General features: G+C 39.7%; 1 protein-coding gene across 4 annotated transcripts in view; it reads left to right on the top strand.

Moving 5' to 3' along the window:
* VCAN (versican) overlaps window positions 1-17936 on the top strand; it is a 230002-nt gene that overhangs the window by 159140 nt on the left and 52926 nt on the right. For all 4 annotated transcript variants that reach the window (XM_060280214.1, XM_035100044.2, XM_035100043.2 and 1 more), the window contains exon 7: window positions 2506-4545. In XM_060280214.1, coding sequence (XP_060136197.1) covers window positions 2506-4545 — 2040 coding nt within the window. The remainder of the gene's footprint in view (window positions 1-2505; window positions 4546-17936) is intronic.

Below are 17936 nucleotides of genomic sequence, written 5' to 3'. Positions count from 1 at the left end.
TGCACAGTAAGCAACCTAGAAGCAAGTGTGCTACCACACTATTCTGTGATCTAATATTTAACAATTCTCCAACTTAAAAAAAAAGTTATCCAATGAAGAACAATTATATATATATATATATATATATATATATATATATATATATATATATAAAAATATATATAATATTTTATTAATCTAAAAACAAAGGAAATATGTGGAATGTTTTTTTAAGCATAGAAACCTCTTCCAGTTGCAAAAGACTTCATCCCAGATCAGCTTCATTCAGGTTGTGCATAATGTAAAAGAACACTTTTTTTTAAAAAAAAAAAAGAACTCAGGATAGACTTTGATGTAAGCAGCTGTCGGTGAGATAATTTGCTTTCTTGCTGTATTAGATGTGGATATTTTATTAGGAAAAACTCCCTCATGTCTTGCATTAGAAGGAGCACAAAGAAGATATCCCATTGAACATATGATTCAAGGAGTTTAGTAATGCAAAACATCTGTACAGTGAGGGAGTCTGTTAAAGCTGGAGCAGAGCCTTTTAGAAAGGAAACACCCTTCCCTAGGCAGGTCATCTTCTTTTAGGCAAAAGGCAGATGAAATGTAGAGAATATCTTCTTTGAGTCGAAACAGCTTTAGCATCCACCCATTCATCCCATTTCTCTTTCTCTTTTTAAAAAGTTAAGTTTAGAAACTTAAAGCTTGTATCTTCGGAACTGTGCTGTTAATTAAGCAATGTTCAATGATGGTGCAATAATCCTGGATTAAAATATCGCTGCCAGTAGACAGAAACCAGATTGTAGATGAACTGAGTTGAGTGAATATTTTCTGGAAATATTAGTTGAAATTTAAACAGTGGAATAAGTGCCGAGGCTTTTATTTGTTGTGTCTAAGTGGAATCTGATGTTTTTACTCTCTCTTTTTTAAAGCTTAAAAAAGGTATGATGCATAAAATATAGGTGCTCATACAAATTAGGAAAGGTATCCCACCTTACTTTGAGAACTGCACTGTATAATACATATGACTAAAGCAGAAAGTGTTTGAATTCAGATGTGAATTCAGGCAGTGGAGGCAGCTGGAGTACAATAACTTCAGGTCAGCAAAAATGAGAGCCATTTCACAGATCAGTGGACCATGGGGAAGCCACTTAAATTCCTTTGCATATTTATTTAGCACATGTATACTCTTCCCAGCTTCTAAGGAACCCAGGGAAACATACATAGGTTCATTCAGTTTTTTCCTTATAGCTGGTGCTTTCTTTGTGACAGTACCCATTGCTACGGAGTACCTTCAGATCCAGGGACCTAGGTGGCGCTGTGGGTTAAAGCACAGTCTAGGGCTTGCTGATCAGAAGGTCGGCGGTTCGAATCCCTGCAATGGGGTGAGCTCCCGTTGCTCGGTCCCAGCTCCTGTCCACCTAGCAGTTCAAAAGCACATCAAAGTGCAAGTAGATAAATAGGGACCGCTCTGGCGGGAAGGTAAACGGCGTTTCCGTGCGCTGCTCTGGTTCACCAGAAGCAGCTTTGTCATGCTGGCCACATGACCCGGAAGCTGTCTGCGGACAAACGCCGGCTCCCTCGGCCTATAGAGCGAGATGAGCGCCACAACCCCAGAGTCGGACACGACTGGACCTGATGGTCAGGGGCCCCTTTACCTTTACCTTCAGATCATTGTTGTTGATGCTTTGACTACCATTTTGTGCTGGTACACATGACACAGTACTTTTATCAACATAGGAGCAGCAGTGCTGCCTCATTTTATTTTACCCAAAAACCCACAACAACACTGCTTTTAGCAGCTGTTTGAGGTAGGTTGGGCTGGAAGAGTAAATATCAATCCAAGGTCATCTGGCAAGCTTTGCGGCTAAGCAGGATTGAATCCAGGTCTACAAACTCCAACGCTGTAGCGTATGATCAGCCATTCAAACCAATCCAGGCTTTTATTTTAACATGGAGGGGCAAATTCCCATTTGAAGTAGCGTGAAAAAAGTTTGAATCTGTGTGGCAGTGGTTCCATATGACCGATTTACCATAAGCAGAAAACTACCGCATACAAGACTTTTAAGCTATCCGTATATTCCGGCGTATAAGACGACTGGGCGTATAAGGCGACCCCCAACTCTTCCAGTTAAAATATAGAGTTTGGGATATACTCGCCATATAAGAAATACGACCCAGCATATAAGACGACCACCGACTTTTGAGAAGATTTTCCTGGGTTAAAAAGTAGTCTTATACACAGGAATATACAGTACTGCTATGGACTAGTGGGAGTTCATAATTCATTTAAACTACACTGGACTTAATTGCTTCACTCTAGAAGTACATGGGACTAAATTAGCTTAATTACAGTTGCTTTCTGGCCAAGATGCTCAGCAAATACATTTTGGGAACAACTGACATATAGTAAAGATACAGTAGAGATAAAGGATGCTTGTTCAGAATTTATTAAAATGCTTCTTACATTTAATATATTTTAGTAAGCATGACATTCATTTTAATTGTCTTTCTTTTTTATAGCTAAGCCGAATGATTCTGCAACTGTTGAACCGAATATACCTTTGGAAAGCGGATCTTCCAATTTATTAACTGAACAAATCACTTCTATTGATCCTCATATCTCTTCGGTCACACAAGGGGTGTCCAAGGCAAAACCGGAAGAGAAGGTACCTAAGCAGATTGTTACTTTATCCACCGTTCTACCTCAGACTGTTACAGACTTTTCTGATTCATCAGAAGTGACAGAAACAGAAACTGCACCGAGTGACCTAGTAGGGATCACACCCACACAAGTTGTCTCTGACCTCAGTGAGAAGAGCTCTGGAAGTCAGACTGAACAAATAGAGGTGGGACCAATAATAACTTCTGGAGATGTTCTACTCAGAAGTAACTTGAGTGAACCTTTGGAAACAAAAACTTCTGTTACATTAACAAAGGAAGAAACACATCATGGCATCCAACCTACAACAAAATCAATGGAAGCAAAAAGCGACGTAAAACTGACAACCGTCGTCATCCCCAAAGAACTGCTCCCTGATCGTCATGAACCTACAGAAGATGATAACAATGGCAATATTTCACCCGATCACAGGCCAGTTGCCTCTAGCACTGTTTCAGAATCAGATGTAGTCAAAGTGTCAAAGACCTTCTCACCTGAGAATGCTACAGCTACACCAGGTGTAATAGTCAGTTCATCTGAAAGCAAAATACCACTAACTACCGGATATACAAAGAGCTATGAAACATCATTTAGCTCTGAGTTAGGCTCTATGGAATTACCAAAGACCACAACCACTGCAACAGAAGCGAATGATACAATGGCAGGGGTTTTCCCCAAAGCTGAAAGAGAGGACATGACAAGGCATCGTGATACAGTAACACCTACCCCAGAGATGCAGCAAGAGAAAACTGCAGGAACAGACGATCAGAAATATGATTGGACTTCTGAAGGGAGTTCTGCTGAGCATCAACCAGACTTAGGAATTCCCAGACAAATCACTACTATTTCCTCAACAGTGGATATGGAAGGCATATCAGGCACAGAATCAATTATATTTACAAAGATGGTAACTCCTTCTGCAACAGCAAAGCAAGAACCTGGGATTTCCCTCACTTCTGAAACCCCAGTAGATAAAATTGCTAAAGATGTGGTCACTGTTACTATTCATACAGGCGTCACAGGTACGAAAACAGAGGCTACAACAGCTATTCAGGAGGAACTTGGTGCTAGAGATCAAGCTGTGGAAAAACTGGCTACTGTCCCAGACTCTACTGCAGTGATTTCAACCTTGCTTTTGACACCTGAAAGTGACTTAACTGCTGAAGGATCTGCATATGAAGGAAAATATGCAACTACTGAGGCTTTGGGCCCAGGTGTCAAAATAACAGTTTATGAAACAGCCACAAAACCTGAACTGTCTCCTGGAATGGATGCTGTCACGGAACGTAAGCTAAAAACGACGGGTGTTCCCCCCAGAAAGGCAAGCACAGAAAGTGAAAGGGATGTACCCACAATCAGATTTGTAGGCCGTTTTCCTACAGAAGCTGTTGTTCCTGTCACTGGAAAATTGCCTGATGTGGAGACTCTTACAACTCATAGCCCAGAAGGTTCAGGAACGACAGAAGAGGCTGTAGGAACGGAGCCAGTTTTGTTCTCGGCTATTGTGACAAGTAAACCGACGGTGGTAAGTGGCATAGCCACAGCTACCATTGCTCCAGTAGACAAGACCCTGACCACTTCACCATCCAAAACACAGCCACCCTTAATTGACAGGGAACCTGATGAGGATACGAGTAAAGACATGGTAATAATTGAGGAATCTGTTTCTCCCATTAAAACTACTACTGATGATGATTTTACAGGCAAGACGGCAGAGCCAGAGATTGATACAGAATATTTTACGTCATCGAGTGTTACTGCGGTTGCACAGCCTACAGGACCACCGTCTGAGGTTTTAGAGTCTCAGGAAGAGCCTCCTTCTACTTCAGATGCTGGCGTAGGAGTGGAAAGCAGGCCTGACATAAAAGTGTTTGTTGTTACTATCTCTGGCAATGATACAGGTAAGACTTTGCTTCTCAGGGCCATATGCCCAACCTGATGGACCTTTGGCCATAGCAAGTAGTTTTAAAATGTGCTAGAAGATGTGTCTTTTACGTCTGGAGCATGAAACTAGCTTACACTTCTGTATGTTAGAAATAGTTGATATTTTTGAAATGAGGTATTGGTAATAGTTATTGGCAATATAAATGTGCAAATCATCAGCTGTGGATGTAGCAATAATATATGAGAGCTTCCTATCTGATATTAGCAAATCATCAAATTGACTTCCATTATTTGTGGAACAAGGCATTTTAATTTCATAGCTTCCACTCCATGCATTACTACTCCTGAGTGTGGCATTGGAGCGTGTTAACATTCCATTAGTCTGTAGCTATTAACAATGGCATCTGCAGTGCTATCAGCTAAACAAGGCCTGGGTTCTTTTTTCATTGCTTACGCCAAAGGGTGCTATCAAATTCGGGGAAAGAAAAGGGTATTGTGTGAAATTGCCAGGTTGTAATCAGAACAAACATTTGTTTTGTTTTGTTCTGTTTTAGCTGAGGGCACTGTCTATGCAGCTTTAATCTTGTGGGTATCCAGAACAGAGATATCAACTGTCACTAATAAGTTATATGATTTCTTCTGTGTTAAGAAAAGAGGCCAATGTGTCAATGGAAAAGAGATCTGAAAGGAGACATTGTGGGATTTTTTAAATGTCATCAATGATAACTATGTTTTGAAGTCAGATAGAAACATTATTGGAGAAAATAGCAATGAAAGCTTATTGGATATCGTGTCTTATATAATTTTTCATACAGTAAGCCCTTGCGTGCTATGGTCCATGGGGTCACGAAGAGTCGGACAGAACTAAACAACAACAACAACAACAATAAGCCCACAATTTATGTGGGGGATACATTCTGGGGATCATGCCTAAAGCTAATCTTTGGGTTCAATGGCCAAAGTCATGTTTCATTTTTTCAAAGTTCAGTGGGATTACCCAAGCCATTTCCCCCAGAACCACACCCCTTTTCTGCCTCCATTTAAATTCCTTACAAAAACGTTTTTTGCCACGCACATAGAGCTGAATGCACACATGTTAAATGCACCTAAGTTGTGGGCTTACTGTATATAATTCTATCTTACTACCCTTTATATACCCTTTCCAACCAGTAGGGCACTTCTATAAGCTTTACAGAGTACTCTTTTCCAGTTGTTGTTTTATGAACTTCACACTCACTCTTGGCTGTACATAGTGTCATAATGAACATGTGTGGGTAGACCAATTTCACTGAAAGAATGCTGAAAATTACATCAGAAAGTAATTTATTTGGAGCTCTCAGCTGAACAAAAGTAGACTCTTGACTCTTACCAGTTCCCCCATTTCTGTGAAATCCCTGAATCCCATTCTCAAAGCTGATTATTGATTCCTGGCTTCTACGCAAGTCATAACAAATTATTGCATCTGCAAGCCAGTTGTGCAGAGACTATAATTTCCAGTGTGGGCTGGTCTATCAGGGCAAATGAGGGACCGCCCCACAAACCTCAGCCTCTCTTTAGCCAGCCCCCACATGCCCACTTACTGTCTCACAACCTATCGGCTTCCTCCTCCTTAGTCTCCATGTGGCAGGGAGGATGGGGCTAAAACTAGAATGAGTTAGATTACCTGGTAGGTACTGATTCAGTAGTAATCATTCCTAAGTAGCAAAAACAACATGCAATTTTCTCAAACATTTATTATCAGCAAGATTGAGGCTTCAAGAAGATAGGCTATGACCCTGTGCCATAGAGATGAATTGGTTTAGTAACCAAGTTCCGTTGGGCCCTCTCCTTCATATCCCTGACAGCTGCCAGTTGCCAAGGACCACATGTTGATAATTCATATTGTTGGGCTTTATCATTTTTTTTTTTTGCTGAATCAACTTGCAATGATTACAACATTAATTACAGCCAGTTGGATCTTTCCTCTGAGTTGGCCTCATTGGCCAAATGGATGCCACTCAGGAAGGTACCGCATGATCTGAGTTCAGGCTTGAAGCTGCAGAGTGAGTACAAAGACCTAACACAATTCCTCTCATGTTTGTTCTCCAAGTGGTTCAACCTGCCCCAGTAACAAGTCTAACTCAGATAAAACCAAAAGAAATGTTTTACCAGAACTTTGGGGTGTTCCCAAAGTTGGTAGTATGTTTGAAGTCTCTCTTGATCTTAACTTCCTGATCTTATCATTATTCCTTGTACCAAACAGCTAAACATGGTCTATAGATGATGCTCTCACTCACATGAGAAGCATGCTTAAGAACACTGTGTTGTTGTATAATCTAGTTCTGTGAGTTGGCTAATGGTGGTTTAGGGTGCGTGGCTGGCTAACACCTAAAGTAGGTTTGCTGAAAATGAGGCTTTTGGGGGGGAAACAAAACTACCATTCCCCACCACACGCCTTGAACCTCACTCAGAACAATGCTATGTCAAGGCATAGCATCATTCCAGGGCATTCTGCTTCCTAGAAAGAAAAGATACCAGCAAGGGATAAAAAAGTAAATTCCTTGAAAGCATTTGAAAAATTGTCCTGAAAAATTGTATGTCCCCAGATAATTGTAAAAAATGACCCATTTCCATTTGTTGCTAAATTAGGGTAAGAACATTTCACAACAACCCTAGGATGTGTGTGTGTGTGTGTGTGTGTGTGTGTGTGTGTGTGTGTGCGCGCACATTTATTTGTATATGTCATGAACCATAGAAACAACCTTTAACTCCGTATTTTATTTCTGATCCCTTGGGACCTATATGATTGTTTTCCTAAGTTGCATGCCACTTCTATTGATATAGCATAACATGAAATTATTCTGGAAGTTTATATATTACACCCTTATTTATTACACCATATTATTATTATTATTATTATTACACCATATCAATTATTGTTTGGTACAAAATATCTGTTGTAGTTACAGAATTCCACTTGTGGGGTGAAGGGGCTGACTGAGATCTGGCTGAAAACCAAAATCATTTTTTGTTTTGGCAGCTTCACAAAAATGTTGATAAGGGATATGCTGATAATATTGCTAAAGGGATTAAAATGGTTCTCCCCCCCCCCTCTGTGTTAGAATATGGTGGTTTTCCTGAGAAAATGTATTGCACAAGCAAGCCATGCACTGACTCAATTTGAGACAGGTGTACAAGTTAATGAGGAATATATAAAGCACACCATTAGTGTGGGTCATGAGGAGTTCTAGGGCAGGTGTACAAATTAATGAGCAAAAATATGTGTGTACGGGGAGACAACCTCTTGGGAATTTACTTTCTTAAAACGGGAATCATGGCTATGCATGCTGCTATGTTTTCTCAGGGGCTCTTTATTTCTTTCAACAGGATCCCATAACTTCACTTTCATACTACGGTATTGTTGAATACATGATGATACGACAGGGTGGGCGGAATAGTCTCCAACAGTTTGATGCTGCAATCTTTTCATATTGTGCAAGTGGAATCCATCTTGCGTCAATACTTGGGGGTGCGGGGAGAAACGTGTCATTTCTGTGCAGCTCAAAAGGAGCAGTAATGGAGAGTTATGATTCAAGAGCAAGGAGCAAATGAACTAGCAGAAGAAAAAAAAAGGAACTTTTCTTGAGCATATAAAACTTTTTATGAGCTGACAAATACTGGGGGATTGAGGTGAGGCTGTTGTTTAACAGCAGCCGAGGGGATACTGAAAACATGACTTCTGTCTGTGTCGAGAATAATTTGCGCACCTGCATCTTGTGGAGGCATTGGAAAGTGTTTACTTAGCATGCTTGGAAAGGCTTGCTGGGAGCCCAGGTATCACTCCAGCTATGTCTGGTTTTTTGGCCCCTTCGGCTTTCAAACAGTCTGAAGCTGAGAGAGGGCCATCACTTTTTGAATGCAACATTTTATGAAAAAGGACTGCAGCCTTTTTAAATGCCATTTATTTTTACTTTGTGTATTTTCTGCGTCCAAGATGTAATAAGTGTATAAAACTTCAATGAAAGTAAGAGCCTTTTGCAGAATGTGCAGATTAAAACCACAACCTTAAGCTTTGGAATAAACAAGTGTCCTTGTTGGGACTCATACTGTTCTTTGAGATTGGACGTTGGGTTTACTTTTATTTTATTTTTATTTTTTTTAAAAAAAATCTTAACGTCAAAGGTCAGATGGTGAGAACCTAAGAGTTATATGAAAAATGTCACAGATTTCATTGGCACCAGATGTATGAGAAGCTACTTACAAGAGAAATAAAAATCACTGGTGGACATGAAATTGTAGGTTTGGCAGCAGACTAGATATTGCTTCTGAAGGAGACTTTCAGAATAGGAAGACCTCATTTTCACAATATAGCAAGATTTTGGCCTTCAAATGTGGAGCATTTGGAACAGTGAGTGCTAGTTTGGTGCAAAAGGACTTGAACGATGCTGTTGTTTATTACTGATATTTTCTTTTGAAAAGTTAAACAAATGCTTGTGTGGGAATGTGGAAAGAGATGGAACCTCTTTTCAGTGTTTGAAACTTTAGCATAGGAATGGAGAAGTAGACTGCCTGGTTCAGAAATCCCCTGCACAGAATAAAATCCTGCCCTGCATCAGAAGGCACATGAGGATTGTTTGTCTGAAAGGACAAATTTCTCTGCCTAAGCAAAACTAGCTTAACAAAGAAGAGGTTAGGATTTAATCCTTGCTCCAAGTTTATTAGCTTTGCAGGACAACACACACACACACACACACACACACACACACACACAATTTTGTATGCCTGCTTTCCCTTTAAATGTGCAAGCTTTTCTGTGTCTAAAAGCTGTATATCTCACAGTGTAATTAGGCTGTCATCTTGTCAGTGAGTGCTAATTTCTTAGTTAATCACTGAGACAGCTGTAGTGATTCTCATATTCTGAATGATCAAGTTCTTTTCTCGCTCTTTAATGAGGAGAATTGCATTATTATCTCACAGTGCAGTGACTGGCTGCTGGTTTACCACTGGAAATGACTCCTGGGAGTTCTTTACCATTGTCCGACTTTGATTTCACCTAAGCTTGAATTGAGTTGAATATCACCCCCAATTCATGGTGCCACTTGTCTCCTACAAAAGTGTGTGTGTGTGGCCTTTTGGGAGACCTTTTGGAGAAGTCTGGGGTAGGAATTGCATGAAATTCTACAGTTCTTGGGAGGACAGAGGGCTTACCATTATAGGTAAGGTAGCAGAGGACTTGACGTCGTCCTTTTATGGGGGGTGGGGGAAGACAACATTTGCTGCCACTTTGTTGCTTCAATAAGCAACCCAGTGGCATTCCAAATTAGTAACAGATTGGCCCAATGCAAACAATGCTATGTCACGACATATATATTGTCTCAATGGCTTTCTTTGTAAAATTAAATTAAATTAAAAGGTTGAGTGCCCCTGCTGGTGATCTTCTTGGTGCATGAGCTCACATATTGGAGAGGGATCTGTGTGAATGCAGTTGAGTATCACTTGTGAATGGACAGCTGTGTTCGTTTAGATCTCTATCCACACTATGGGCTACCCTGCTTTTCAAGGCTTCCCAGTGGAGAGACCTCTATGAACATATAGTTCCTGTTGTTTTGAATCAGGCAAATGATTGAGATGGGGGTCTTGCTCCTGCACTAGCTTTCACTCACCATAGCTGCTATATCTGAAAAAAGGCGTCACCTCATCTACTGAGGTGAATATGGCAATAGGCCACTGCTATTTTTAAAACCAGATAAGAATCAGAATCTAAGTAAAGTGGAGTGAGTGAGAACATAAGTTTGTTCTGAAATGGCCATTAGAACCTGGCTCTCTCACATTCCTGAGCATTCTTTGTTTCATTTAATTTTTCACTAGTACATGTGAAACTACTTTGTGTTAAATCTGCCTAAATGGAAGACCCGTTGTTTGTTATACTTGCTGTACAAGTATTATGGACACCTTTCTAAACAAAGTGAACACAGGGGTAGTATAAGCTCATTTTTTTATTTGAGAAACGATTGTACGTGTTTGAAAGAGAGAGAGAAAAGCATCTATTGTGGATTATTCCTGCCCTTTGTACAAAATGTGAATTGTAGGCTTGAAAACTCCTTAATGTTAATTGCCAGACTATAGTAAACTGTAGATTTAATTTTTTTTTAAATAATTGACTCAATAGTCCATTGCCACCCATTGTGAGATGTTTCTGTGAAGCTTGTTAAAGAATAGTTATCTTTCCTCAGATTCCTTCGTAGACACCCGGAAACAAAATCATATACACATTGTCTTTGTTGTTTTTTGCATTGTTGCCAAGGAAACTTCATCACCCTATAACCAATACTTGAGGCTTCCTAATGGCTTTTTGTGCATTTATGAAACAAATGAATGGTCACTTTATTCATAGGTACCATGCCATTTTCATTATTCTCATAGATAAATAGGGGGGGGGAAACCCTTTGCAAAGTACATATAGAGAAGGACCTATTCCGCATTTTACATGGATGCAACTCTTAACATGTGTTTTCTATTGAGGAATATGTTTCACTTCTTGAACATGTGGAAAGTTTGTCATCTGTTCCTTCAGGCACTATTTAAATGCGAATGTCCTGCCATTCTTGCTGCAAATGTTAGCTAATTGTCACCTCTGGGGAAATATCTGGACATAGTGAGAACTTTAGTTCCAAAACAAATGGGCCAACGCTCATAAAACCAAATTCAGAACAAATGTGGCATTTGGCACCATTAATGCAAATAGCCTTGTATGGGCAAAAGATTTTGATGCTTCTCATTTTTTCCTCTTTTTGTATATGTTGCCTTTCAAACAAATTTCACAGTGGTATAGAAATTTCAAAATTGTGCTTTTTAAAGATTGAGGTACAATTGTCACCACCATCACTACTAATTTATTACCTAGCATACTACTTGGAGCGCTTTCTCCCTATTTCAACACATCCAGCCTCATGAAAGCACTGAAATTGCAGGGAATGTCCAGTACTTTATCAGGCGATATTACTGTAAGAGACATTTTTGGCACATTAACACTGCAGTAGAAATAGTAAAATGAAAACACTCCTACTCTCAAAGAAACAGATCCATCATCTATGAATAACTCCACCAAGTTAAGCCAAATAGGATCTCCTATACACACATATTTTAATCTCTTCACCTTTTGCCAGGTCTGTCACTCCTGAAATCATCATCAGGTTGTCAGAAAGGATAAACCATCAGTCTGTGAGCACTTACAAAAGGATGCTGTGATGACTAAGGCCCAGCATGGGTTTCTCAAAAACAAGTCATGCTGGGTGAATTTCATTTCTTTTTTTGATAGAGTTACAAGCTTGGTGGATCAGGGGAATGCTGTGGATGTAGTGTATCTTGATTTTAGTAAGGATATTGACACAGCCCCCCATTATATTCTTGCAGAGAAGCTGCACCACACTGCACTCCTTTCCAGTTTCTGGAAGGGGTGAAGCTGAACTACAGCATTTGTTTTTCTTATGTGGCCCAAGGCTTCTGACATTGGCTAAGCATTGCAGGAAGAAACCACAGGGGTGGCATATGAAGAGATCCTTGGCGAAATGGGTTGTCACCACTTAATTTGTCATTGTAAGTTTATTATGTTGTTTCATTGGGAAGTGGCTGAGTGAATGTGGGGACATCATATCCTTTTTCTAATCTAGTCCTGCCCATTTTGGAAAATCAGCAGAACATCATAATAAACTTACAAAGCAAAGGTAACATCACTTATTTTGGGTTCAAGTTTCTGGAAATAAATTACTGCTTTATGTAGCTAATAAATATTTTACAGGAACGTTTTTGAAATAAGAGAAGTAAGACTGTTCTGTTCTAGTCAGTGACCCACTTTTACAGGACCTATATTTAGAGAAGTAAATATTAGGAACTAAGCTGGTGGGTCATTATCTCTCTCCTACTAAATGAAAAAATGTACTCTATGACCAATGATTTATGGGATGGGGTTAGGTAGTGGGGAATAGGTCATTAGAATAAAAGTGTATTACTGTGACATAAGCAGTTACAACTGAATATTTAGTGAGGAGCATGATTATTATCTGCTGTGGATCCAAATGTTGGTTTACTCATTCATTCAGCTTTAGTGGCATAATTTAGACAATAAAAATCATTCTCCCAATAATGCTTCTGGGCATCAGACAATATAGGAATTCAGAGCTACATCCCATATATGTGAATACAATGGGGAATCACAGTTACATTGTGACTTTTTTGAGTGTTCCAAGGATCTTCTTAGTTGTTTAAAACCAAATTCAAATGTTACCTTTACAAGGCCATTGGATACACAGCCAGCAGTCAGAACCACAGTTGATCAGATAAACTGTCCTCGGCAGATCTCTTGTTCTTTTCATGACGTTTACTGGGTTATATAGCGGTGTTAATCCTGCAAGAATGTTATCCTTAGTCACATTACGCTATTTTTAGGCACCAGTTGTTTCGGGGAAAATATCAAAATAACTGTTAGAGAACTATCAGCACAGACATTTTTTTCAGTACCTATGTTAGATGAGGTACCATGTTCTTTTGATAAAAGTCAGGCCCAATTTATGCATGCATATTGAAGGTAGTAAAGTGCTCATGGATAATTTTGTTACCTCAGTTTCACATGGAAAGGCACATGCAAACAGTCCAGAGTGATAATGGATGGTTTCATTACTCTCCATTTTAACTTGCCCCCCCCTCTTCATTTCAAATTAAAATGGTGGTAGTATGAAATAAATATAATTTTTCCACCATGCATTTTTTTAACTTGACAGATTAATCAGGAAATGAGCTGATTTCAATCCTATGCAATATTTGTCAGATGCAAGTTCTTTGGGGAGAGTTACTCCTAAGCAAGGGTACATAAAGGTAAAGGGACCCCTGACCATTAGGTCCAGTCGTGGATGACTCTGGGGTTGCGGTGCTCATCTCGCTTTACTGGCCGAGGGAGCCGGCATACAGCTTCCAGGTCGTGTGGCCAGCATGACTAAGCCGCTTCTGGAGAAAGCAGAGCAGCACACGGAAATGCCGTTTATCTTCCCGCTGTAGCGATACCTATTTATCTACTTGCACTTTGACATGCTTTCAAACTGCTAGGTTAGCACGAGCAGAGACCGAGCAATGGGAGCTCACCCCGTTGCGGGTATTCGAACCGCCGACTTTCTGATCGGCAAGCCCTAGGCTCTGTGGCTTAACCCACAGCGCCACCCGCGTCCTAAGCAAAGGTACATAGAATAGTCTTATTCTGCATAAATCTCACACAGTAAAGTTGACAGCCGTGTTTTCCTGAACAACACATGATGAATACATTTTTGGGGGTATCGTTAACATTTACTAGTTACAGGTAGGTAGCCGTGTTGGTCTGAGTCGAAGCAAAATAAAAAAAAATCCTTCAGTAGCACCTTAAAGACCAACTAAGTTTTTATTTTGCTATGAGCTTTCGTGTGCATGCACACTTCATCAGATACCTGATGAAGTGTGCATGCACACGAAAGCTCATACCAAAATAAAAACTTAGTTGGTCATTAACATTTACATTTACCATATCCTTGACTCCAGTGAGATATTAACAACAGGTATTCTTTGAAGAAAGAATACATTTCTGACTACTTCCTTCCCCTGAATTCAGCACTTAGCCAGCTGTTCAGGATTCTCCATTAATGTTGCCAGTAAAGCACAACATGTTTTAACTTTGAGACAGCTTACTTGACCTTTCTACTTCAGTCTTCAGCAAATATATAAGTAACTGATTGTGCTCACTTGGGCATTCCTAAGCATCACGATGTTGATGCTCCTGAATGCCATTTTGACTCCTGCCATGTAAGCATTTAGGGAGGAGTTCATTGTAGCACCAAGTTAAAGACTCTTAGTACTAGCAGAATGTATGGCTTAAGAGAAAGTGCAGGAAGCCAGGATACTTGCAGATAGTTGCGCAACCAGCCACAAGAACTATGGTATTTAGACTTTGGTTTTTCTGTGACCCTCTTTGTGGAAGATGGACAGTGACAATAATTTGCACAACTGGTCACACAGCAAGCTTCTGCTAGTGCAATTGTTGCACGGGTTTTCATTCTCTTCCACCATTATTCTCACCCTTGTGCTGCTGGTCAGATAATGTTGAATCCTGCTTGGGAGATGATTAACCATTGGGGAGAAATGATGTAGGAGTCTTCACTAACCAATTTGTTCAAGCAAAGGGAGGAATCCATGAGCTGGAGTGATAAACCCGAGTAAAAGTTTGAGACCTGTTATTGAGTTCACTTATCCTTAAAGCTTCATTATCCCAGTAATCCTACCACTTCACTGAAGGATGCATTTTTGTATTTATCTCACCCTACCAGTCCTGTAAGCAATGCTGAACTGTTAAGCGTCTTAAAGGATTTTTTTAGGGCAATATATAATGCCATATAAAAGATGCTGAGCTCACAAGAACCTCAATTTCCTCATTTTTAGTGGTGTGTGCAGGCTTCCAGAGTGGAAAGATAGTTTTGGTATAATACCCACATAGAATGTGTGAGAGAGTGGGTGTGCATCTATGTTCACAGTTCTCTTGACAAAAAGGGCAAAATTCCTTGATTGAAGGCAGGATAAGAAAACATGTTTTGGCATATTGATATTAGTGAATAAATAATGATTCGGAATAAGACTGTAGGATTGTGTATTTAATGCTAAGAAATACTATGAGATTTCTTCGTTAAGCCAGATCTTAAAACCATAAGCTAGGAACAGTTTATGCAAGAAGGGACTTCCAAGAAAGACATTGCTATTGCCAAGCCTGACACACAGCAAACCTATATCGTTTTTGGGCAAACTCTTCCAAGGTTACATTTTTAGACATGGGATTAAGTTATGTGATCATTCCCATGACTAAAAAAGGCAAGGTGGAAGTATTCATTTAGTAAGGGAGAATAAACATTAACAAATTCCTTGGTTTATCCTGTAACCTAATGATTGTTTAAAATATCAGGTTAAGTTAAGGAGAGCATGCTAGAAAAAAGGTCTTTCTTTTGGCAAATCAGTATACCCCTTATTAAAGACACATTCATTAACTGCTTAGGTGCTTAAAGAATTAGGCACTGGCTAAAATAAAGTAATACAGTGTCATGCTTGATCATTGTCAATGCTCGGTTGAGCACAGTGCAGTTAAGAACAAACAAACCGTCAGTTACTCTGTGCCCATATGTATGAAAAGGTCCTCTCTTATATCAGCAACATTTGTGTGAATTGCCTTTTCCCCCTTAATGGGTTTTGATGGTGGTTTTCAGAGTCTGGTGAGGCAGAACTTACTACACTAATTGTGTAGTAAAAAAAAGAGAGAGAGAAAAGTAAAGGACCCCTGGACGGTTAAGTCCAGTCAAAGGCGACTATGGGGTTGTGGCGCTCATCTCGCTTTCAAGCCAAGGGAGCCGGCGTTTGTCCACAGGCAGCTTTCCGGGTCATGTGCTCAGCATGACTAAATCGCTTCTGGCACAACATAACACAGTGACAGAACCCAGAGTACACAGAAACACCATTTACCTTCCCGCCACAATAGTACCTATTTATGTACTTACACTGGCATGCTTTTGAACTGCTAGGTTGGCTGGAGCTGGGACAGAGCAACAGGAGCTCATGCCATCATGTGGATTCAAACTGCCGGCCTTCCAATCAGCAAGCCCAAGAGGCTCAGGGGTTTAGACCACAGCACCACTCTCTGGATCCAGCTAAGTGGCAAGTTGTATCGGGCTTTGTTAGGCTTACCCATAGTCTTCTCAGCTTGGATTGGGCCTCTTCCCCTTTGACTCAAGTTATTCTGCATAAGGTTCAGTTTATTTTGTACAGACTGTGACAGGCTCAGAGGTCCTGAATGGAAATAGTAAATATTGAAACTGGGCCTTACTTGATGCCCCTTTGAAATAAGAAGAGTTGCTCACATAGCCAGGGGTAAAATACAACTATTCCAAACTAATATTGAATAGGAACTTGTAAGATTCTTCCACTCTCAAAACTGAAGTCTTGTAGTACCTGATGAGTGCATGGCAAATCAACCTCTCTTGGTGATTTGTCTTTGAAAATTGTACCACATGTGCAAATAATTGCACAGTATACATGCATGCAGATTCAGAGACAGAACAATCTAAAAAAATTGCTGCCTTTATAGTTTTATAACTTTCTTTTATCTATGACACATCTTTCACTTAATCACCATAAGCTGCTACTTCAGGCCACTTTCTCCAGTGCAGTTATACTGACTGCAATGGGACTTCTTCAGAGTCAGCGGTTTGAGGATTTCAACTATAGTCTAAAAATAAAAATCTTGGGCAGCTGAATATTAACTAAAGCTGCAGAAAGAAATAGCACTGCCATTGTCAACATTTAGGATGTGTGGCATTAATTTAAACTTTCTTAGAACTGCACTAAAATATATATTAAGTCTACTGCAACCATTCTACACAATCCAAAACCATATTAACAGTCATATTGGATATCTACAGCCAACAGATGAATGAATAATAAAAAAACCCAAGGCTATAATGAATTACAAAGAGAAATGGAAGACATAAAAAAGTGGAAGAGATGCTAAATTCTATAACAGGACCCCCCCCCCCGAAAGTGACAGTAAAACATTTTTCCCCATTTCCCTTGAGATCTAAGGTTACTTCTTTGAATGTTCTACCAGTAATATTATCTGAAAGCAGCTTATCAATCGTATACATAATTGTCTTTACCATAAATGGTCTCTTTAGTAAATAAGGAAGAGATTATTCTTAACATCTGGTGGTATAAATAACCACAGACCAAGTAGCCTGTCCCATGTTCAAAAGTGTTCACCTGTGCACTCAATGTTTATCATATTTGTTCAAATATACGGTATCTATTTTTTAAAAAAATCCTGGAATTTCTAAGAAAAATCTTGACATGCGTAAGGTAGAAAAGAAGCAATTCTATTAATGGTTCTATGTTCATGTTGCATCCTTTGTACTGTGCATTTTTCCAGTTGTTTCCAGCTATTTCATTTCCACACAAATTCTGGCGATATGCAGCATAAATGGTCGTTCACATCTACTTGTGTGCAAGTGGCCCGGATAAGTGTGAACTGCACATGTGCAAATAGAACTACCCAGATTTGTCAGTGTAAGGAAGGGCAGGTGTGAAAAGCTTTGCATTTCTTGTTTTGGAAAAATAAAATTGAGAGTGCTGACATAGCATAAGATTATAATTTAGACAGGAGTGAGGATATTGCTGAGGTGCTAATTTAAAACATTGGAGGTCAACAAAATATGATTAAAGAGCCAGTGTACCACGGAGCCAGGAGATGCATTAAACTGAAATGAATGAATGACTTTTCTGAGCTTGGAAGAAGCATTTGCAAAGCTGTAATGAAGCCAGAGTGGAGAATGTGAGGATGCTCCCTCTGGCAACATCCACTCTCCACAGATGTTTCTTG

This window comes from Zootoca vivipara, chromosome 11 (genome assembly GCF_963506605.1).
Source record: "Zootoca vivipara chromosome 11, rZooViv1.1, whole genome shotgun sequence".
Lineage (NCBI taxonomy): Eukaryota > Metazoa > Chordata > Lepidosauria > Squamata > Lacertidae > Zootoca > Zootoca vivipara.
This window is presented reverse-complemented; position numbering and strand designations above follow the sequence as displayed.